Here is a 21,886-nt window from a genome sequence, read left to right as displayed (position 1 = left end):
TTTTTCTCTCTCTCTCTCTGTTTCTACTCTTGTCTCTTAGAAATCACCACAATGTACTCCTCCTCCATTTATACTCATCATAATAATAAAAAGGTCAAACCTTTTTCAGAAACCCTTTTATTGGATTAAGCTAAAACTCTCTCTCTCTCTTTCTCTCTCTCTCTCTCTCTCTTGTTAGATTTGGTTCTCGTCAGAGATTTCGCATTCTAAATCTGGAGCCGTCCTTTATTTGGGGGGGCTGAAGATTGAGAGAGACTATATACACCTCTCTTTCTCTCTTCTTTCTCCTTTCCTTAGCTTTTTTTTGGATCTTGAATAGGTAAAGTAACAAAATCAACAAGAACCCATCTTTTATATTTTCTTTCTCATTTGTTTCCATCCAACTTCATCCGCTAAATGTTTGATTTTTCCGATTGTTTCCAACCTCCCTGATTATTTTTTTATCATCATCTGTTTCATCTTTCAACCAAAACAAAATATGTGGGTTTGATACTGTCCTTTTGTTCCATGTTGTTGTTGTTGTTGTTGTTGTTGTTTCAGATTAGTATTTAACGTGTTTTCATCAAATGTCTAAACGAGAGAGTTCTTCTTTCTTTGATTGATTGTTTCCCAAGGAACAAAATATTTAAATTAGATTTGTGTTTTTGCTTTATGTGACCGCAGAGAAAAGCTTCAAATCATGACGGATACCATGTCTGCTCATATGGATCGAAATAATAAGCTTGGTAAAGGGGATGCAACTTTGTTCTATGGAGGAGAGATATATATCTTTCAGCGCAAAGGTTCTGAGGTTTTGTTTTGTTTTGCAGATACTGAGGGCTCAGAGGATGAAAAGAAGACAAAGCTTTGTTCCCTTAAGAAGAAAGCTATCAATGCCTCCAACAAATTCAAACACTCTTTCACCAAGAGAACTCGAAGGAACAGCCGTGTTATGTCTCTCTCTATCGTTGACGACATTGATCTTGAAGAGCTTCAAGCTGTTGACGCTTTCCGTCAGGCTCTTATATTGGACGAGCTTCTTCCTTCCAAACACGATGACCATCACATGATGCTTAGGTTTCTCAGGGCTAGGAAGTTTGATATCGAGAAAGCTAAGCAAATGTGGTCTGATATGATTCATTGGAGGAAAGAGTTTGGTGTTGACACTATCATGGAGGTGAAAAAAAAGATCAATCATCTTCTTTCTTTGTCTTCTGATTTTTAATTAAAGTCTGATTCTTTCTTCTTCTTCTTCTTTCAAAGGACTTTGATTTCAAGGAAATTGATGAAGTCCTCAAGTACTATCCTCAAGGTTACCATGGCGTTGACAAAGACGGAAGGCCTGTTTACATTGAGAGGCTAGGCCAAGTGGATGCCACAAAGCTCATGCAAGTCACTACCATCGATAGGTATGTCAAGTACCATGTGAGGGAGTTTGAGAAGACTTTCAATATCAAATTACCAGCTTGCTCCATTGCTGCCAAGAAGCATATTGATCAGAGCACCACCATCTTGGATGTGCAAGGCGTGGTATGCTCTCTTGCCACTTTTGTTTCGGTTTTCAAATCAAAGAAAGAGAGAGAGAATGAGTGCATGATTTTGTTTTTTGGTTTCCTAGGGGTTGAAGAACTTCAGTAAGGCTGCAAGGGATCTTCTTCAGCGTATCCAGAAGATCGATAGTGATAACTACCCTGAGGTTACTATGATGTTTCTTAATGATTTTGACCTAGATTGTTATCACTAGCAACTCAAGACAGTACTGAATTGTTTTGTGTTTATGAATCATATAGACATTGAACCGTATGTTCATTATCAACGCTGGTTCTGGATTCAGGCTTCTGTGGAGCACTGTGAAATCTTTCCTTGACCCAAAGACCACGGCCAAGATTCACGTAAGCTTTATTTTTTTCGTGCTGTGTCACTCCAAAGATCCAAAATTTTAAGGTCTATTGTTATGGAAGTTTCATGTCTCTCATGTACAGGTTCTTGGCAACAAATACCAAAGCAAGCTGCTTGAGATTATCGACTCCAAGTAAGACAGAAACAGAGCTCCTCAACTCTGCATTTTTAGCCACAAATTCATTATCTAAAGACTATCTATTCTTTTTCTTTTTCTGTGTGCATAGTGAACTTCCAGAGTTCTTGGGAGGTAACTGCACTTGCGCAGACAAAGGTGGGTGCATGCGTTCAGACAAAGGTCCATGGAACGACCCTGATATCTTCAAGGTACTTTATAAAGTCATAGAGAATCTTTGAAACCCCGTTTAACGAAACGATGGACTGAGAAGCTGAATCTTAAACTATATACAGATGGTTCAAAACGGAGGAGGGAAGTGCCCAAGGAAGACATTGTCTAACATTGAAGAGAAGACAATCTCAGTGGACGAGAACACAACAATGGTAAAAAAAAAAAAACTCAATAAGTATATTGATCTTTGTCATTCAAAATCATAGATAAAAAAAACTAACCTTTCTCTTATTTTTTTTGCTTGAAACATTGAAGAAATCCGATTCCGTTGCGGTGAGTTTCTCTCATTGTCTAAAAAGATTACTTCTTTAGCTCTCTAAAGTTTGTGTTTTAACTGATTTAAAAATCCTATTTGCAGAAGAACAAAGTGGATGTAGAGAACGCGAAATTAATACCAATTGTTGAGAAAGCTGTGAATGCTACTACTTGGCCTGCAAATCTCCACAAGTCAAACTTTCCTGAACCTGAAGGTACACTACACAGAAACATTGATTCTAAATTAAAAACATTTGTTTTGGTATACCATTTATTCGTGTTTTCATGTTTTGAAAACATGATTCTGTAATTTCTTACTATGCCAAACATTCACCATATTTTCACGTTTTTGATATGTGTTTCCGCTACACTCTTCAACCAAACATACCACTACTTACCTATATCTGTTTTCGCTTTCGAAGATATATACTCTGCCGTGAAGCCATCGCAGAGGAGGGGAGGAGAAGGATATTTGTTCGGCGGGGTGATGTCTCTGATGATGGGGTTAATGACAGTGGTGAGGCTAACGAAGAACATGCCAAGGAAGCTCACTGAGGCAGCCATTTACGGCGGTAACGGGGAGAAAACAGAGACTACAATGGTGTCAAGCCAAGAGTATATGTCGATGGTGAAGAGAATGGCTGAGCTGGAGGAGAAATGCAGGTCTTTGGACAACCAGCCGGCGTCTTTCTCGCCTGAGAAAGAACAGATCCTCACCGCCGCTCTCAGCCGCGTCGACGAGCTTGAGGTTCAGTTGGCTCAGACCAAAAAGGTACGGTTCAAGAGCCTCCATAACTAGCTTTCTTATTTATTTATTTAAATAATTTATCATACCTCAAAATTCTTTTAACATAAATAACTTAAGAGATCATTTGGTTAAATATATCAGACACTGGACGAAGCCATGGCTACGCAGCATGAGATAATGGCTTATATCGAGAAGAAGAAAAAGAAGAAGAAGGTAACAAACCTACACATTTAAAACATACTCTTCGTCAAAGACTATTCAAATTTGAGTTTGTTTACTTATATTTATACTTTTCTTTGGTTTTGTTTTCAGTTCTTTGGATTCTGAAAGACTTGATGATGCCTCAAGACTTTTGAAGAAACCTGGAAATATATAAATCCATATTTATTACATATATATACAAATATAAATATATCCGTGAAGAGTATATAAAGATGATCAAAAAAAATGTGGAGATATGCTTTCTGTAAATGTTTTGTTGTTTTGTCTCTGGAAAAATCTGAAAGCTTATGTTTTTACCACTCATCATTCTTTCACACCTAATTGTAACTACTAAAACACAAAAATATCTATGTTATAAAAAAGTACACAATTACATATAAAGTTATTGTTCATATTATATATGCCCACAAATCAACAATGTTGTAAACCAACTTAGGAATTGCAAAGCAAACAGAAGCAATTTTCAGGTTTTGTGTTTACTCTGAGGTTGGTTTCTCGGTGGATACTTCACTATCTTGGAGCTTGAAAACACGGAAAATCGCAAGATTTGTGTCACCTACGAACACAGAAAGAGTTAATCTCATTGATGGATGGATCCATCACATAGAGATGAGAAAATGTATAAGAAAAAGATTGGTTGATTGTTACCAAAGGTGATTCGGGTTCCGGGAAAAGCAGGAGCAGCAACACCAGGAATCAGACGTTTGTCTTCTATGAATGTACCGTTGGTGCTGTTCATATCTGTCACAAGAAGGTTGTCTTCATTTGTATTGATTGTCGCATGGACTCCTGACACTGCGTTTGAATAAAACTAGGAGTGTTTAGTTAACAGAATGGATCCATCCAAAACCAAGTAAATGAAACCAAGCAATAAACAATCTCAAAACCAAACTTAGTCCTAAACTGAAACCAAAGCTATACAAAGCTGAGTCATATTAAATCCGTATATATATCACTTTGTTTACAAACAAGAACAGAGAAGTACCGGTTGCCACAGGAATCACAACGTCAGCTTTTTCCGGTAGACGTCCAATGGTAACTTGGCCCTGCTCAAAACCCATATTAATGATCAGCTCTTGAAAAAAAAAAGATATAGCTAATGGGTCTGTTTGTTATTTTCTTACAGAGGAGATCTCAAAAGGAGCAGGCATTGCTACTTTGAAGCCAATGTGTCTTGTGTCTCCATCACCTATTAAGTTATCAGAACAAAATACTTTAAAGACTCAAAGAAAAGATTTAAGAAAAAGCTCAGTTATACTAATAACACTAAATTAAAGAAACAAAGAAGCTTCTGACCAACTGGTTGGAGAAGCCACCGTTCTCCTCCTGCACTGGGAGTTGGGGATGGATTCTCATCCGAGGAGGCGCGTGTTGTTCTCACCACCAACGCGTGGCTTCTCGGTTTCTTTGCAGTGAAACTAACATTACTGATCTGTTTGATCTCTCTCAAGCAATTCACTGAAACAGCTCCAGTTAAATTCCTCTTCTTACTGTTTCCATTTAAACAGAACAGTGATGATGAAAACTTAACTCGAGAGCACAATTGGGATATTGTTATCTCCATTTTTTCTTCATACAAAAAGTGTTGTGAAATTGATTGATCCTTAGAACAACAAAAATATCAAGTAAAGAACAAACAAAAAAAAAAGAAGCAGCTTTAGAGAAGCGTTAAGAGATAATCACTATATGGGATATGTGGTCACAATATCACGTATCTAGATTCTGGATAAAAAAATAAAAATCCTGATTAATAAGTTCGATACTATAAATGATTTTGATTAACAAGTTTACGGTTACAGATTTTAACGTTTTGAGGAGTAAGGACTATAAAAATAGATAAAACATTCATAATTATAATGCGTGGCTCATAATCACAGAAGGAAACAGAGCTCTCTGTATTAGCAGCTTTTAACATCAGAATCAGATAGAAGAGTTTCTTTGTTTTTTTTTAACCTTAAAGAAGAACATCAAATTAAGAACGTGGTCTGAAGAAGAAGAGAGAGATTGTGATGCTGCATGGTGCTTAATTAAAAGCAAAAGAGATGTTTCTTCTTCTTCTTCTTCATCTTTTGGAATTGAGCTTCTTCTTGGCGATCAATGTAAGCAAGTAACTCTTCTTGTCTCATCAAAGCTTCGTAAAGCGCCTTTTTAGTAGCTATGAGCTCTGCTTCTAGTGCGTCTACTCTGCACACTGCTGCGTTCAACAGTTCTTCTTTCTCGTATGGCATCTCATTCGGCTTTGATTGGAGAGTTCCGATTTTACCTTCAAGCTCCGTCAGTTTCTTAGTCACAGAGTTCAGGAGATCGGTTTCCGTGAGGTCTGGTACAGGAGAAGGTGGACGAAGCTCCTCTTGTACTCCTTCACCATTAGTACTACCAAGTTCTATTGCGTTTACTTGGGTTTCTGATGGGGAAGTAGTAGTAGTAGTAGTCGCTGGAAGAGTCTTGGTCACACGGTAAGATACTGTGCGGAAGAATGTGAAAACCGCCATCAAGATTGCCATGAACATGACTATACCTCTAGCTCGGATGCCTTCAGGATCGTTTGCAACGGTGGGAGACATTAAAGCCCCTGAAGGAAACAGATTGATATAATTAGGATCGTCACACAAGGAAAACGAAAAAAAAAAAAGCTTTGTTTTTATAACCCTAATAAGAAAAGAAATTGATACCCAATATTATATCAAACCCTAATAAAAATCGGAGCCTACTTGTGCATAAAGTAACTAACCTTTTGAGGCCACTCTTTGGATAGCGGGTTTCACCTTCCAGGTTGCGTCGACAGCTTTGTCAACCATTGGTACATACTCATCATACCCCGGAAAACTACCACCAGCCAAGCTTGTTTCACCAGCTATCTTTGCCTGCAAAGTCTCAAGAGAGCAAAACCGATAAACATCTCTGCACAGTTCAGAATCTGAAATGTAACTAGAAGATGGAAAAATCAAAGTTTACCTCCTCACGGACAGGTGTTAAGCGGAGATGAGAGAAACTCTTTATAGCCTTAGGAGACCCGATATCGTCAGCGTCAGATCCTGACTCTGCAGTTGAAGTGTCACTTCCCTTTATCTGTGTTTATGACACAGACAGCGTTTAGGCACAATATGGTAAGCTACAAGTTAAAATTGACTAGTTATGGGATTTAATAACTACATACCCATGGATATGACGGTTTTGCGTAAGCAATGACTTTCCCCTCGCTATTCAAAACTTTCACCACCTGCCTCGCTCGATGTGCTCCCCCATGAAGAACCATCTGAAATAATGTCAAGATAACCACATGTCTCAGATTCCAACTACTTGGGATGAGTATTTTATACAAAATCCTAAGAAAACGAGATGAGTCCATTCAATGACCTTAACAATTTCAGGGTTTTTCCAAGGTCCCTTATCAGAAAGCATGCAACCACCTTGATCTGCGCAAGTACATGCACCTCCCAAGAACTCAGGCAACTCACTGTAAAAATGTGCAGACCAATTTATACATAAGCAAACAAACAGTGCAGCTTTCGATAAAACAAAAATCCAGAGAAGGAAAAAAGGATCAAGGATCACATACTTGACATCAATGACTTCAAGCAATTTGGGTAGATACTTGTATCCAAGGACCTACATAACAATAGAATAGTCCATATAAATAAGTATTTTTTTTCAAAGAGATATAACCAGAGAACTTAGATCTTTCATACATGAATTTTAGCAGATGTTTTTGGGTCTAGAAAGCTCTTCACAGTGTTCCAGAGAAGCCTAAATCCAGGCCCTGCATTGATAATAAACATTTGGTGTAGAGTCTGCACGAAATAGCACAAAGCCAAGATTAGCATTTGATACCTGATGTCCCAGACACACAGAGGAGATCAACTAGTATTAGAAGCTCCAACTAACTAATACCTCAGGATAATTGTCCCCATCGATCTTTTGCAATCGTGTGATAAGCTCTCGAGCAGACTTGGTAAAGTTTTTCAATCCCTGAATACAAAAATTATATAAGTACATGAGAATAAATCATTCCACTACACCCTCGAATAGAAGAATAACAATATCAGGAGGAATCATAGAAAATAGTACTTACCACTCCCTGAACATCTAGAATAGTTGTACTGGAATCAATATGCCTCTTGGCAGCAATAGTACAGGAAGGAAACTTGATCATAAAGCACCTCTCAAACTCCTTTACATGATATCTTACATAACGATCCATGCTTGTTACTTGCATCAGTCTGTTAGGATCAACTTTCCCCAGTCTTTCAATGTAAATAGGTCTGCCTTCTTTGTCAATACCGTGATAACCGTGTGGGTAATGTCTCAAAACTTCATTAATCTCTTCGAAATCAAAATCCTGCAAGAGACAAACAAAACGTTTTAAAACAAAAACAAGGGTCAACAGTAATCACTATATCCTTAGTGTTCAAAAAAGATTTNAAAACTTCATTAATCTCTTCGAAATCAAAATCCTATAATAGAGACAAACAAAACGTTTAAAAAAACAAAAACAAGGGTCTCAACAGTAAGAAACAATATCTTAGTGTTCAAAAAGCTTTAACAACAAACCTGAAGAATAGTGTCAGTACCAAACTCTTTCCTCCACTGAATCATATCAGCCCACATCTGCTTTGCTTTCTCAACATCGAATTTTCTAGCTTTCAAGAACCTCAACATCATGTGATAGTCGTCGTGTCTATCCGGAAGCAACTCGTCCATTAACAACGCTTGTCGGAACGCATCAACAGCTTGTAGCTCCTCGACATCTCTCACATCCTCAATGGAGACAGAACTCACTCGACCATCACTCTTTCTTCTTCCGCTCTTCTTCTTAAGAGAATGCTTGAACTTGGTAGATGCATTGATGGCTTTCTTTTTCAAAGAACCAATCCTAGTTCTCCTCTCATCCTCAGAATTCTCAAAATCTGACTTTCTTTCTTTTTTCTCATCACTGCTCAAGAATCCTTCAAATCCTGTAGTGAAAGCTGTTTTTGGATTTGAGATGAGTGAGACCCATAAGATCATCTACTGAACTATTTAAATCTAAAGCAATTATGTTAATTTTAAGCTCAAGAACCTAAATTGAACAAACGAAAAAGCCACAAAGACACAATTTTTTTTTTCGATTCTCAATTATTATATAAAGACATCAAAGTTCATTCATTTCGAAGTTTAAGCTAAAGTAAACCCTAGAAAAAAAACTAACCCAGAACACACAAATTTACAGAGAAAGAATTTAAAAAACAAAGATCAGATCTCTTACATGGTCTGGCAAATCGATCAAGTGGACCTGACATGCTCTTCGACTAAAAAAAAAAATCGAGTGATTCTTTTGATCTTTCCCCAAAAATCTTTACAGAAGGATGGCTGATCCACGAATCAAATGCACCAGCAAAAGAAAAGAAAAAAAAGAAACCCTTTTTTCCCTGAGAATCTATCTATTTCTCACAATTACAAGAAACCCAGAAATATCGCTAAAGAAAAATGGAAGGAGAGAGAAAAAAAGAAAGAAACAAATTGAGAGAGAGAAAAGTGGAGTTGAATTCGGACCGAACACTATGGGACTTTCTCAGCTTCTTCTTACCTAAAATTCCTCTTTTTTAATCGTATTATTATATTATTATAGTATTATTTTGGTATATATATAGAAGAAGGTTGTATTTAATGATAACCCAATTGTTACACTCGTTTTTATTTGTGAGCCCTACACTTTTTGTCTTTCATTCTAACCCCAAAACTGACGGTGGTATTTCGTGCCCTGATTTTATTTTTTTTTTCAATATAAATTAAATCTCGGACGAATATTTCCAAATTATATCATCAAACTGAATTTAAATACTATAATATTTTCTTATAAATCTATGAAACGTTGATATAATAGTATGATATATGGCATTTGACATAAAAGTAAAAAAAAAACTGAAATTGAGATTAAGTTTAAGCATTGGCAATATATCCATAATCCAGGAAAATTGAATTGAAACTAATTTTTTTTTTAAAAAACAAAATTGAACTCTGTTTCTAGAAAACGGATCCTAAACTTTTATATTTAAAGAATATGAACCCAAACCAATCTTGAATATCTAAAATATCCTACAATTTTATATCTAAGATATACCATTTCATTATATATAAATTTGATATAATTCCGTTATCAAAAATTAAAATATATACCCAAAAATATCAACTATTTTAGATCAAAATAGCCATAATACTTAAAATATGATATTAAATTCTTTAATTATGTTTGTCAAAAATCAAAACTAAAGCAATTTTTAAAAAATAAACAATTTTAAAAATATTTTCAAAATTGAGTATCTAAACCGAGTTAATCTCGAATATAATAAAATAAAATAAATGGATCCTAGACAATTTAATCGAAAATATTCAAAAACGAACAATTAAAATCTGAGCAAGTAAAATATGTCACCAAAACTAGTTTTAGATTAAATATGCAAAATTAGCATAATGTTGGGGTGTATTTGGATTAATATTAAATTATAATTAAATATGGAGAAACATTTAAAGTGCAGAGGTTGCTCTAGTCATCATCAACCGAAGAAGATCGTACGGTCACTAATGGCCACGGGTAAAATAGTTTAATGGATCTATGGACAAATAGACCTGTAAGAATTTTAAAACAATTTATAACATTTTTTTTAATTTAAGTAAAAAAGACTAACTGATAATTCCGCCAACAAAACGACAAATACTAGTATTTAATTACCCTTTTAGTTTTTGTTGGAAAAAAAGAAAGAGAGACGACAAAAGAGAAGGTGGAGAATGAAATATTCTTTACATTATGACCCCACTTAATTTGGATTATTTTAAAATTTAGATTTTTAGATTTGTTTTCTTTCATTTCAACATTGGTGCAAATACTATTTCGGAAGAGTTTGTAGTCCAATTCGACTAGATCCATATGTTAAATATGGATTGATACAAACAGTATGTGTCGGTAATGCAATATAATTAGTAAGGTAAAGTTTTTAAACAATATCTTATTATTCGAAAAGAATACGTTTTGAGAGTGTAAAGCTAAAATAAATTAGAATGCAATGATATATCGGTAGAAGATACTAATGTTGAATATATACATCTGTTTAACTGGTATGATTTTAATATTTTGATATGAGTCAATGGGTTGTTTAGCTTTGACAATTAAAAGAAGTTGGGAGTGAAATGTGCAATTTTCATAAATTAAGGGGCCAAACGTAAACTTTTCATCACTGCGCGTACCATGGGACCTACACAACACGTGGCGAGTAGCGAAGGATTGATTACAGATTTTCTTCAAATAAATACGGAGCAATTAAAGGAAGGGTCAACGGTCATTAGGCCTTCCCAATTCTAGTTGGAATATTAATTAATTAATTACTAAATTTTTGTATACTTTGACAATATATACTACAAAATCATCATCAAACACAGAACTGAATTTTAACACACAAAAAAAATAAATTAACAATAAAAAAAAAGTAGAGAAGGTTCGTTAATTGAATCTAACAGCAAGAAACATTGACTTTCGGATTAGAATTCGTCGATCCAACAATGATCAATTGAGTGATGATTGATTAGTACGTTCTGGTTGAAATGTTTTATCAATCATTGCTATTATAATTCAACAACACACCAATGAATTTAATTCAATAAAATTAACTAACCACACAATGCATCTAGTTAGGGTAAATATATATTCCTTCGGAATTATAATAGATGATATTTTAAGATTTTTACATGAATTAAGAAAAACATTTAATGTTTAGTAATAAGTGTATTATTTATTTATAATAAAATATTTTATAATTATTAACCAATAGTATTTCATCAAACTTTTAAATTCTCATTTAATGGTTCTTGAAATTTACATTTTTTAGCATTAATTAATAAAAGTATACGAAAATTCATTCTTTGTGATACAAGAAAAAGTACTAGAAAATCATCCTTTATGATACAGAGGGAGTACAATATATGTATAGTAATGACTTTAATGTGAAGATTGGCTTAACACATTCTACATTCACCACATTTTTTTAAATCAGAAATTTGTCTTGCTAATTGCCTAAAATCCTGGGCATCACTCTTATAACCTCATCATCGTCGTAGTAATCATCACCTGTGGGAGAAAGCAAGATGAAATTGGTTTTACGGACTTTGGTAGTGTCTAAAGCTGGCAAAATAACCATATACATCTTGTAGGGAGAAGATTATATTATCCATAGAGCAAACGTTTGAGGAAATCATTCCAGACGGGTTTTCGTCCTTTTCATAATCAATTACGTCTTACAAATCGTGGAGCTCGACGTCTTACTAATCGTGGAGCTCGACGTCTTACTAATCGTGGAGCTCGACGTCTTACTAATCGTGGAACTCGACATAGAGCTCAAAAGTCTCATAGTACCTGGCTCAAACGAGGGTCTACATAATGGATATATGATCAGACAGCAGCACAGAAATATTAACAATTTTTTGCACAGTTTTTTTAGTCATCATGAACATATTACTAAAGTATCTCAATTCAAATTTTTGGTCCAGTTATACTTATTCAGAACGTTGGTTTCTCGTACTTGTATATCCTAATCCACACATACAAAAAAGATCAATTTCGTTGGGAATCTTATTTTACCTTGGAAGTTCCAACGATCGAAGCTGAGATAAGAGATGCAAAAGAAACAGCTTATTTTTTTAAAAATAGACTCCTCTAAGACTGACTCATAGCGTAGTGGTTATTGGGTCCTGTTCTTTCTTCGCTTCTACAGAGGCCGGGTTCGATTCTCCATGGGCTCATTGTTTTCAGTCGGACGATCCTCGGACACGTGTGCATTATTTATTGAGAGAGATGTGTGTAAACACGGTCACACGTTTGGAATATCAAGAAGACCAAAACCGTAAACTCTGACAAGGATACAGATCGTTGTATTGCTTTGCTTGCTTACTCTTCTCTTCATCGTATAAAAAGAAACCTTTCACAATTTCGCTAACTAGAATCGAGATATTATTGTGCCCTCTCTCATTTACAATTCTCCACGATCAGTAAGTTTCTGCCTTTTTTCTCCTCTGTTTTTTTTCTCGATTCATATGATCTCTCGTCACTCAAAAAAACTGAATCCCCCCAATTCTGGGTTTTTTTTTCCTATAAGATCTGGAAATCGGAATTTGTCCCCTTTCGAATGATCACAGGAAAACTGGGGAAATAAATCGGTAACATTTGATATTGGGATCAAATTTTAAAACTTGGGTCTTGACTTGTGTTTTGTTTCATATTGTTTTAGAGAAAAAAGGTATGGTGAAGGAGAATGAGTACTACGAGATCTTAGACGTCAAAACTGATGCTTCAGATGCTGACATTAAAAAGGCTTACTACTTAAAAGTACTGTCTTTTTGGGAAAAAATAAAATAAAAACTCTGCTTTCAGTTTGTTTGGTCTTTTTATGATAATGTGACATTTTGATTGTGAATGTATATCTTGGGTGTCTTTTGTTCTTCAGGCTAGGAAAGTTCATCCTGACAAGAACCCTGGAGACCCTCAAGCTGCTAAAAACTTTCAGGTGAATCAAGACATTTTATTTAGGTGTTTTGTCAGATTGGTTACTATTTTTGTTTCCAGGGTCTCTTTGTCTGTTTGTATACTGGCTTAACTTCACAAAGTTTTTCCAACAAATCTCATGTCTTTTGTTGCTTTCATGAATGAAAAAGGTTTTAGGCGAGGCTTATCAGGTTCTGAGCAATCCGGAGAAGCGAGCAGCTTATGACAAATATGGCAAAGAAGGGGTTCAACAGTATGTTTTTCCCTCTCTGTACTTATACAAACTTTATCATCTATTTGTGAACGAGTGTAGCTTGATAACTTTTTTTCTTATGTCAGGGATGCAATGGTTGATCCTGCAGCTGTATTTGGTATGCTTTTCGGAAGCGAAGTCTTTGAAGAATACATTGGGCAGCTTGCACTTGCTTATTTGGCATCAATCGAAGCTGACTTGGAATCATATGAGCCTGAAATCAGAAAGCAAATGCTTCAAGACAAGATCAAAGTACATTGCTTTTTTTTTTTTTTTTTAACCTTCTATTCTATATAATTCGTCAATATGTTTAGTTACTCATCTCCATGTATTTAATTTATGTGGGAACTCTGTGCAGGCTCTACAAAAGGAGAGGGAAGACAAGCTCGCCGCTACATTGAAAAACAAACTTGAACCGTTTGTGGAAGGACGAACCGATGAATTTATCGAATGGGCTAACGAAGAGGCAAAGCGGCTTTCCTCTGCCGGTAATAAAATAAATTCTTTTGCATTTTATTAGCTCTAAAAAAAACAAGAAAGGTCAGTGGTAACGTTGTATAAACTGAAAATGATTTCATAAATCTTGCTTTGACACTGTTTAAGGTTTCGGAGAGGCGATGATGCATACAATTGGTTACATTTACACAAGAAAAGCTGCTAAAGAAATTGGTAAAGACAAGAGATTTATGAAAGTGCCGTTCTTAGCGGAATGGGTGCGTGACAAAGGCCACCATATGAAATCTCAAGTGATGGCTGCTTCTGGTATAGAAACAACTAGCAAATAAAGCAAAAAGACCTCTTGGTTTTCTAACTGAACAAAATCGTTACTTACTTACTCTGGATGACATTGTGTTTCGGATATGTAGGTGCGGTTTCGTTACTTCAGTTGCAGGATGAAGTGAACAGATTGAATGAACACCAAGGAGAGAACAAAGAGGAGCATATTCAGAAAGCCATTGAAGCTAAAATGGATGCTTTGCTTCAATCTCTTTGGCAAATCAATGTTCTCGACATCGAATCCACTCTTTCTCGTGTTTGCAATTCTGTAAGATACTAAGATTCATCATATATGACCATGTTTTTTTTTTTTGGTAGTAATGATCAATTTCTCTTAAGTAATCATATTATTTATTTGTCTCTCTCTCCCACACACATGTAGGTGCTTAAAGATCCAAGTGTTTCCAAGGATGTTCTTCGAGCTCGTGCCATAGGATTGAAGAAACTTGGAACGATCTTCCAGGTGAGCAAGAAGAAAAGGGTTCGTAACTTAACATAAAATAGAAACGATCATTGGGTTAATATATATATTTAAGATTCTGTGTTGCATTTGAATCTTGAGAAACCTACTCTTATTATATCTAAGACTGTAAATACTCTTATGTTTCTCTTTTTAAAGGGTGCTAAGAAGCCGTACACGAGAGGAAGCAGCTTGCGTCGCGAACCCGCCGTGAAACAACAGGACACCGGAGGTTCTTCAAAGGCGACGTCTTGAAACCTATTAATTGAATATGTTGTTTCTCTTATCTTTTTTATTTGGATGAAGTTGCATTTCCCCAGTTTTGTAGAGATTGAACTTTTTCTTGTGTAGTTGAATACATTGTTATTCTTATCAGATACTCGTTAAAATTAGTCCTGTCTCTTCTTCTTTATTATTTCCATATTATTGTTCACAACTCTCATAATTCAGATTCGAACTTAGCTATGACAAGATCTTAGAGGTGTTTGTTAGGTGATCTCATCAATCAAACCCCAACAACTTCTGCAAGATACAAAACTCTACATTTTTATAATTATTTTGTTTGTTGTTGGAACTTGGAACTGCGTGTTTTAGGCTTGACCGACAACAAAAGAGAGTATAAATAAGGCGTGTTTATGTGGACTTTTTATTCCCCTTTGATCCTTTACGCGTTGCCCTCACTAAGCTCCAAACGTACTTTTCTGTAAGAAAAACTTTAGATATCAATATCATACATACACTACAGAGGACTTTTTATATTTCTATTTTAGTCCTTCATAAACTATAATGTTTCAATTTGGCAACCCAACCGTCCAACTTCACCGACGTCACTCCGTTATAGTTGACGCCACCTTCCAATTTTTTGTTGTCTTGCTAAAATGACGTGGCATCCGTCTGTCTTTACGTCGCTTACTTAAGTTCCGCTAAAACTAACGGACGGTCTCACAACCATAAGTCAAAACCATAAATGTTTGGTTCTATCAAACCGAAGACCAATCTAACTTGTCCTTTTTCCTAATCCAAATTAAATACAAATGAAACTATAATGGAAAAATTTCCAATTTCACTAAAAAACAAAGATTTAATCTAAACTAAAAATGTAAATTACTCGATCTTTTAATTTGGTCCGGTTTACACGGGTCTAACCGGAATCAGACGGCGTTAATTAAAGACGTCAGGGAAGACTTGGAATCGTCTCTTTCCCCTTTTCTCAAGAGGGAGGGAGGGAGGGAGGGAGAGAGAGAAGAAGAAAGCAGAACCTCGCAGTGCTTTAAGTTTTTTTCTCACTCTAAAAAATTCCCACAGCACTCTCTCTCTCTCTAGCTATGTGAAATTGTGTCTTCGTTTTCATTTTGTTTTCCGGCGACTTCCCAGAGCAGGTTTGGTGCTCGTCACCTTTCGTCTCACATACTGAATTGTTGTTTTTTTTTTTTTTTTTTTTTTTTCTTTTTAGGGTTTTTGTTTCTATTTTAGGGTAATCTCAACTTGTTTTGCAAGTTCCTTGGCCCTAATCGCGGATCTGTTTAGTTATGTGACTTGTTTGTTGATATTTTGCCCGATTCAATTGCTATTTTTGGTGTCCTAAATTTTTTTTTTTTGGGAATTTCTTAGTGAAGGTAGTAGTAGACATGTTAGTGAGCAACGAATGGCTCGATTTGATTCTATCTTAAACCTTGTATTTTTTGATTTGGTGCTTCTACTTCTAACTTTATATATCTTGGCCATGGCCAGTTTTAAGTTACTGACTTACTGTGTAGGTGAATGGTAAGCTCTTCTTATCCATGGTGTTTTTTTTTTGTGATTGGACTGATGTTTTGGGGTTTTACTAGCTGCTTCTGTTAGAACCTGTAGGTTTTTTAGGATTTTATAGTCAAAATTGATTCTTATTGAGTTTCTGAAATTTTTGTTTCTTGGAAGGTTTTGAGGTGGTTTTATGCACCAAAACATCTATCCGGGAGTGTCTTTTTGTGCGGTGGTGCTGAGTAGTTTTTTCTTTTCAACGATACGGTTCAAGTTATGGGGAATGCTTGTTGTGTTGCTGCTCGAGACAAAATGGTGTTGCCTAATACTACATCAGCAGTTGAGAATTTGCAAAGAAACAATTTGAGGTATTCTCCTAACTGGAGCTTCCGGTGGGATAATCGAGGACGAGTGGCAGGTGAAGAGACCTCTGTCAGTTGGTTATCTGATGGAATTAGTCGTAACGATATGTCTGATGTCAAATCCGAATCTGCTTTCGTATCATCATCACAAGGCTCCCCTTTGGACAATTTTCAGGCGCTGTCATGGCAGAAATCTCCTGCTTCTGGTAAAAAAAATTTCGACCCTTTAGACATGCTTGTTGTGTTTGATTTGTCAAAAACTATGGACGACTTTAGAGGAAATTGTAGGCACCTTCTTGGAATTTAGGATTACTTTTCTACAGAAACTGTTGATGGGCATTTTGATGTGTTTGTTGACATAAAACTGTTCTCTTGTTTGCTTCTTGACTTGCTTTGATTGGTCTCCACCCATTTTTATCGTTAAGCTATGACTTTTCCGTGTTATGACGTCATATTATTGTTGTGGCAGATCAGTCTTTTTCAGGAATTGCATCCATTGACACCGTCTCTGAACAGGTAAAAAACTAAAAGCCTTTGTTTCACTGCTAGCTATATATATCTGCCATGTAACTCTGTTAATATGACCCCTATTTTACTGTTGTAGACCACCCGGAAAACAAATGATTCAACCAACCCTGCTTATTATCCATCTCCTGCAAAACGGTCTCTTTCATTGGCTTCTCAAGCATCATCCTTCTCAACGTCACCATTGTCATCCCAGAGCCACTTGCCAATGCCACCTGCTAGTTCATCGACATTAAAGCTGTCACCTCGCCCTCATCTATCAAAACAAGTCTCAGATGGTCAAATCCTTGGATTTGCCTCACCAAGTAGAAGAAGCTCAGCAACTGAAGAGAGGCTGGGGAATGAATCTCAGTCTGATGGTTGGTCCATGCAAGCCTTTTCCGAAATGATGGCACATTCTCGCAGAGAGTCTTGCTCTTACGATAACGAGTTCTTTGGGCTTCGTCGTGACAAGATAGACCATCAAGGAAACAGAAAGTCCAGTGATCAGCAAAACTGTGGTGCTTGCTTGAGATCCTTGTCTGAAAAATCTTTGTTGAGTAGCCAGAAGATCTTTGCCACTAATGAGCTCTCTGTAGCTGCAATTCTAGCTTGTGGGCACGTCTATCATTCAGAGTGTTTAGAGCAGATGACACCTGAAGTTGACAAATTCGACCCTCATTGTCCCATTTGCACTCTGGGGGAGAAGAAAACATTCAAGTTGTCGGAAAAAGCGTTGAAGGCGGATTTGGATATGAAAGCTAGACAAAACAAGAGACTAAGGAACCGCGTTGTGGACAGCGATGACTTTGTCATGTTTGATCACAACCACAAGGCGGTGGTGGCAGGATACAAAGGTAAAGCCCCAAAGCTAGTATCGAGTTCGAGCTTAAGAAACTATTCCCCAAAGCCTTTCCTTGCAAGACACTTCTCTTTCGGGTCCAGAAGTAACAATGTTAAATCCCCAAAAGAGAATCAATCTCTCAGAAAGAAAGGCTTCTTCTGGACCAAATCTAGCAAACTTTGAAACTGTAAGCATCTCCCTACAAGCATCACCTTATGCACCAGAAGGTTATGGCTCAAACCAACGAGTCACACAAGTAAAGAAAACATTGATGATTATTGAATCTTGTTGCAGATTCTAGGTGGTGTTTCTCTTCGTAAGCTAGGGATACTTTACCAAACGAATGAACGATACACACTTGTTTGTGTGCACGTCATAGAATTTATCTCCCAAGTCTCGAGAAAAAACTTTCTTTCTCCCTTTCTTTTTCTGGTTTGGTGCATTCCCAAATTTTTACACATGTAAATATAATAATTATTATAGGATAAGGTAAAAGTTATCTGACTGTGGGTTAATTGGATCAAGGAATTCATATAATTATATAATGCTGTATTATACGTTTTAAAAGAAACAATGCTATTCGTTAATTAATACTGGTAACCGAATACTATTCCTCTGATTTTGTGGAAATATTTGGTTACAAGAAATTTTCTTATAATGTAGTCTTCTTATGTAGACCTTTTTTTTTAATAGAAAAATTTTAGTTTCCTAAAACCAAAAGTAGTTAGACAAAAAACAGAAAAACCTGGAACTAAATTTGTAGCAACTAGCAAAGCTAATATAATACGAAACTAAATATGCGTATGTTGTATTGTGTATCCACGGCTTTCCACCCATGTAGTAACATGTAACTGTAAGTCGGAAACTTGGAATCACCAATCAGCTAACTCGTAACGTTTGGTCTTGAAAATATTTAAAACGAAGAACACCGACCTTCTTTAGCGGTACCAGGCCCGTGATCCAAATCATTTACATATCTGTCCTTACAACATAGAAAACACGTACCTCACGATTACGAAGAAGATAACGTTGTTCTCTATCGAATTTATCAAAAAGAGAAGACGCTATCAGGAGCGGATCGAAAGAGGGACTAGGTGGGGCAGGTGCTCCATGCTAATGATATATAAAAAAAGATTACCTATTGTTTGTTATACCTTATTAGATCAAATAACTATTAGTGTCCGAGTAGATGTTAGGGATGATGTATTTCATATTTCCAATATCATTTGTTTTTTATTTATTATGCCACGTTTTATATTTTCATTTTGTATGTACAATTTTTTTCTTTTATTTCTTACATTTTTAATTAGTTATTAATTACATTTTTTCTTTCTTTTTTACTTATATTCCAAAATACACAAGTTAATTTCGTTATTTGCTTTTGTACTTTCTAAAATATTAATAATTACATCTAATAAATTTAATAGATCAATTTTTGATTCAATTTAGATTTCAAAAATGTAAAATAATATTCCTTATAAAAAAAGTTGAATTTTTTAAGTTTTTTAGAAACTTAAATTTTAAAAATATGAGATGCAAAAAAAAAATATAACTATTATATCAAAAAAAATTATATATGCCCCATGTTAATTTTAGTTCTGGATCCGCCACTGGACGCTATTATGTCGGATTCGTGACGTATTCGTATTAAAGCACACACATGACACGTAGTACTCCTCTTCTAACCGTGCGTGTCAAAATATTTCACATTAAATACGCCACGTCTCATAACCACATGCAGGTTAACATTTTATATATAATATGTACGCGCTTGTTCAACCGCAAACGTAGTATTCTAAGCAGCACTTGAGAATCTTATCGTGCAAAATCACTTCAAAAGAAGGAACTACTTGTTGACAATGGCTGATTTGAGGGACGAAAGAGGAAACCCAATCCATCTAACCGACGAACATGGTAACCCGGTCCAGCTCACTGATGAGTTCGGTAACCCCATGCACCTAACCGGCGTTGCTACCTCCGCCCAACAACAACTGTATAGGGATAGTACCACCAGTGACATTGCAGAGCACCCTACTAGCACCATTACCGGAACACATCCGGTCTCTACGGGAACGCATTCGGCAGTTGGTCCAGCAGCCGCTGCCACTGCTGCTACCGCGACAGGAGTAGCCGCAGGTACCGGAGCAACCACCACAGGACAGCAACACCATGGCTCAACCACCACAGGGCAGCAACACCATGGCTCGCTTGAAGAGCATCTTCGTCGGTCTGGAAGTTCATCTAGCTCTAGCTCGGTGAGATTCTCATTCTATATGTAGATACTGATTTCCCGCTATTCTCATCAGGGTTTTTTGTTTTGCTTTCCAAATATGTCATAATTGTTTTTGAAACACAAAAATATATATAGTACCAAAAGACCAAGTATGTACGTTAAGGGTTTTCAAACATTAAAAGTGAACAAAAGCCTTTTCTTAAACACGGTTTCCTTTTCATGTATAAATAGTTAACGAGTATACATATATATACATGATCCTGGAATAGGAGGACGACGGGCAAGGAGGGAGGAGGAAGAAGAGCATAAAGGAGAAAATCAAAGAGAAATTTAGTAGCGGTAAGCACAAGGATGAACAAACACCCGCCACAGCCACGACCACCGGACCTACTACCACCACTACCACGACCACGGAACACCACGAGAAGAAGGGCATTCTCGAGAAGATCAAGGACAAACTTCCCGGCCACCACAACCACAACCACCCATGAACACCAATCCGATGAACTTAATTTTCATCATTTCATGAATAAAAAGGCCCATGGTCACTTGTCAGTCATATATATATATGTGGTCTAGTCGAGTTCAAATGTGTTTGCAGTTTGTGAATGTGACAATCGTTTGATCATGTCTTTGTTTTATTTATATAAAAATGGATTGTATATTGCATTTTTCTCAATTAACAACGGTCGAATTAATATTCAAGAATTTCCAAAAATGAAACACCCTTTTTCTGCCAAAAACAAAGAAACAAAAATAATGCTATGCAGCAAGCATAACATATACCTTAACTCTCAACCGGAGAGTTTGAAATTAGTGCGACCTACGAGTACTGGACCTCAGCTTTGTTTCAGAGGCTACAATGGAAAGTAAGATAGAACGGTAGAGACTAAAAAAGTGAAAGATGTCTGCACTGATCTTGAAACTTACTGGATTTTGGCTATATTAGTAAAACTCCTACGTTTGTTCGTATGTTTTCATTTTTAATGTTTTACTAGTCGAGTGTGTTTATGAAATGAATTCGTGCCACGAGATTGTCTTAATATTTTCTATACTTATTTATCGATACTTATTCTCACATTTCTCAGAGTCGAAAGTTAGGACGGTCCCTTTCATCTATTACATGTGCGGTCTCATATACTGATGATATCTTTGCATGAGTTTCTCGACGATGGCCATGATCAAAAATAACATCTACAAGGACTTGGCAGTAGTCCCCTTGAAATCATAGTTTGTTTTGTATTGGCTTAATTGTGTCAATTTAACAGTTAACTAAAAATAAACATTCACTAATTATAACCAAAACACAAATAAGAAAACAAGCCACACATATAAACAACTACTCATCCTTTCTTTTTTCTCTCGATCTTTCTTCAACCACAAGCATCCCAACAATCTCGTTTCCTTTCGTCTTTTCATTTTACTCCTCATTCTTCTCTGCTCTCTTCTCTCTCTTCCCCCACGAAGGAGGGATGGAGATAACAAAGAAACCAAATATACCAATGTGTCTTGTCTTAGATTATTCTTCCAGGCCCTTCATGACTCTCTTGTTCACCGTCCTCCTCTTCTTAACCGGCCTAGCTTCAGCGGCTCCCATCGGTGGTGGCCCAACCGCTGGTTTTAAACCGGCTGATGACATTCTCATTGATTGTGGGAGCAAGTCTTCAACCAAAACTCCTGAAGGTAGAGTCTTCAAGAGTGACTCAGAGACGGTTCAGTATATAGAAGCCAAAGACGACATTCAGGTCTCTGC

General features: G+C 36.3%; 7 protein-coding genes across 12 annotated transcripts in view; 5 read left to right on the top strand and 2 right to left on the bottom strand.

The window, feature by feature from the left end:
- On the top strand, positions 1 to 3,898 carry LOC104702697 (phosphatidylinositol/phosphatidylcholine transfer protein SFH3). The gene is made up of 14 exons (XM_010418604.2): positions 1 to 319; positions 664 to 725; positions 810 to 1,156; positions 1,243 to 1,509; positions 1,598 to 1,675; positions 1,770 to 1,871; positions 1,962 to 2,011; positions 2,106 to 2,205; positions 2,290 to 2,379; positions 2,483 to 2,500; positions 2,586 to 2,697; positions 2,905 to 3,254; positions 3,372 to 3,443; positions 3,543 to 3,898. Exons 2-14 carry the CDS (start codon positions 680 to 682, stop codon positions 3,555 to 3,557), a joined length of 1,647 nt encoding a protein of 548 aa, XP_010416906.1. The 5' UTR covers positions 1 to 319; positions 664 to 679; the 3' UTR covers positions 3,558 to 3,898.
- LOC104702696 lies at positions 3,789 to 5,123 on the bottom strand. Its single transcript, XM_010418603.2, has 5 exons — positions 4,749 to 5,123; positions 4,577 to 4,641; positions 4,438 to 4,498; positions 4,101 to 4,247; positions 3,789 to 4,008 (listed from the first exon to the last, which is right to left on the bottom strand). The coding sequence occupies exons 1-5, from the start codon at positions 5,014 to 5,016 to the stop codon at positions 3,929 to 3,931; spliced, it is 621 nt and encodes a 206-aa protein (XP_010416905.1). The 5' UTR covers positions 5,017 to 5,123; the 3' UTR covers positions 3,789 to 3,928.
- LOC104702695 (phosphatidylinositol/phosphatidylcholine transfer protein SFH8) lies at positions 5,278 to 9,026 on the bottom strand. Its single transcript, XM_010418602.2, has 11 exons — positions 8,698 to 9,026; positions 8,004 to 8,419; positions 7,525 to 7,791; positions 7,344 to 7,421; positions 7,142 to 7,243; positions 7,012 to 7,061; positions 6,810 to 6,909; positions 6,610 to 6,708; positions 6,408 to 6,521; positions 6,184 to 6,316; positions 5,278 to 6,024 (listed from the first exon to the last, which is right to left on the bottom strand). The coding sequence occupies exons 1-11, from the start codon at positions 8,729 to 8,731 to the stop codon at positions 5,480 to 5,482; spliced, it is 1,938 nt and encodes a 645-aa protein (XP_010416904.1). The 5' UTR covers positions 8,732 to 9,026; the 3' UTR covers positions 5,278 to 5,479.
- On the top strand, positions 12,309 to 14,842 carry LOC104702694 (chaperone protein dnaJ 10-like). 4 transcript variants are annotated; one of them, XM_010418600.2, is made up of 11 exons: positions 12,309 to 12,467; positions 12,575 to 12,635; positions 12,707 to 12,804; positions 12,923 to 12,982; positions 13,131 to 13,213; positions 13,300 to 13,465; positions 13,572 to 13,701; positions 13,817 to 13,975; positions 14,080 to 14,258; positions 14,373 to 14,471; positions 14,610 to 14,842. In XM_010418600.2, the coding sequence occupies exons 3-11, from the start codon at positions 12,718 to 12,720 to the stop codon at positions 14,703 to 14,705; spliced, it is 1,059 nt and encodes a 352-aa protein (XP_010416902.1). In that variant the 5' UTR covers positions 12,309 to 12,467; positions 12,575 to 12,635; positions 12,707 to 12,717; the 3' UTR covers positions 14,706 to 14,842. The 4 variants fall into 4 exon arrangements, with proteins under 4 accessions (XP_010416902.1, XP_010416903.1, XP_010416901.1 ...); XM_010418601.2 differs by lacking the exon at positions 12,575 to 12,635 and having other exon boundaries at positions 12,310 to 12,467; positions 14,373 to 14,453; XM_010418599.2 differs by lacking the exon at positions 12,575 to 12,635 and having other exon boundaries at positions 12,310 to 12,467.
- LOC109124645 lies at positions 15,674 to 18,418 on the top strand. Of its 3 annotated transcripts, XM_010418597.2 has the most exons (5): positions 15,674 to 15,829; positions 16,368 to 16,758; positions 17,022 to 17,068; positions 17,157 to 18,087; positions 18,195 to 18,418. In XM_010418597.2, the coding sequence occupies exons 2-4, from the start codon at positions 16,467 to 16,469 to the stop codon at positions 18,081 to 18,083; spliced, it is 1,266 nt and encodes a 421-aa protein (XP_010416899.1). In that variant the 5' UTR covers positions 15,674 to 15,829; positions 16,368 to 16,466; the 3' UTR covers positions 18,084 to 18,087; positions 18,195 to 18,418. The 3 variants fall into 3 exon arrangements, with proteins under 3 accessions (XP_010416899.1, XP_010416900.1, XP_010416897.1); XM_010418598.2 differs by having other exon boundaries at positions 17,027 to 17,068; positions 17,157 to 18,418; XM_010418595.2 differs by having other exon boundaries at positions 17,157 to 18,418.
- LOC104702692 (probable dehydrin LEA) lies at positions 19,677 to 20,833 on the top strand. The gene is made up of 2 exons (XM_010418594.2): positions 19,677 to 20,155; positions 20,403 to 20,833. The coding sequence occupies exons 1-2, from the start codon at positions 19,760 to 19,762 to the stop codon at positions 20,622 to 20,624; spliced, it is 618 nt and encodes a 205-aa protein (XP_010416896.1). The 5' UTR covers positions 19,677 to 19,759; the 3' UTR covers positions 20,625 to 20,833.
- Positions 21,536 to 21,886, top strand: part of LOC104702690 (probable receptor-like protein kinase At2g21480) — a 4,855-nt gene continuing 4,504 nt past the window's right edge. Inside the window, exon 1 of the mRNA XM_019228170.1 lies at positions 21,536 to 21,816. Coding sequence (XP_019083715.1) covers positions 21,606 to 21,816 — 211 coding nt within the window. The 5' untranslated portion in view covers positions 21,536 to 21,605. The remainder of the gene's footprint in view (positions 21,817 to 21,886) is intronic.

This window comes from Camelina sativa, chromosome 7 (assembly GCF_000633955.1).
Source record: "Camelina sativa cultivar DH55 chromosome 7, Cs, whole genome shotgun sequence".
NCBI lineage: Eukaryota > Viridiplantae > Streptophyta > Magnoliopsida > Brassicales > Brassicaceae > Camelina > Camelina sativa.
This window is presented reverse-complemented; position numbering and strand designations above follow the sequence as displayed.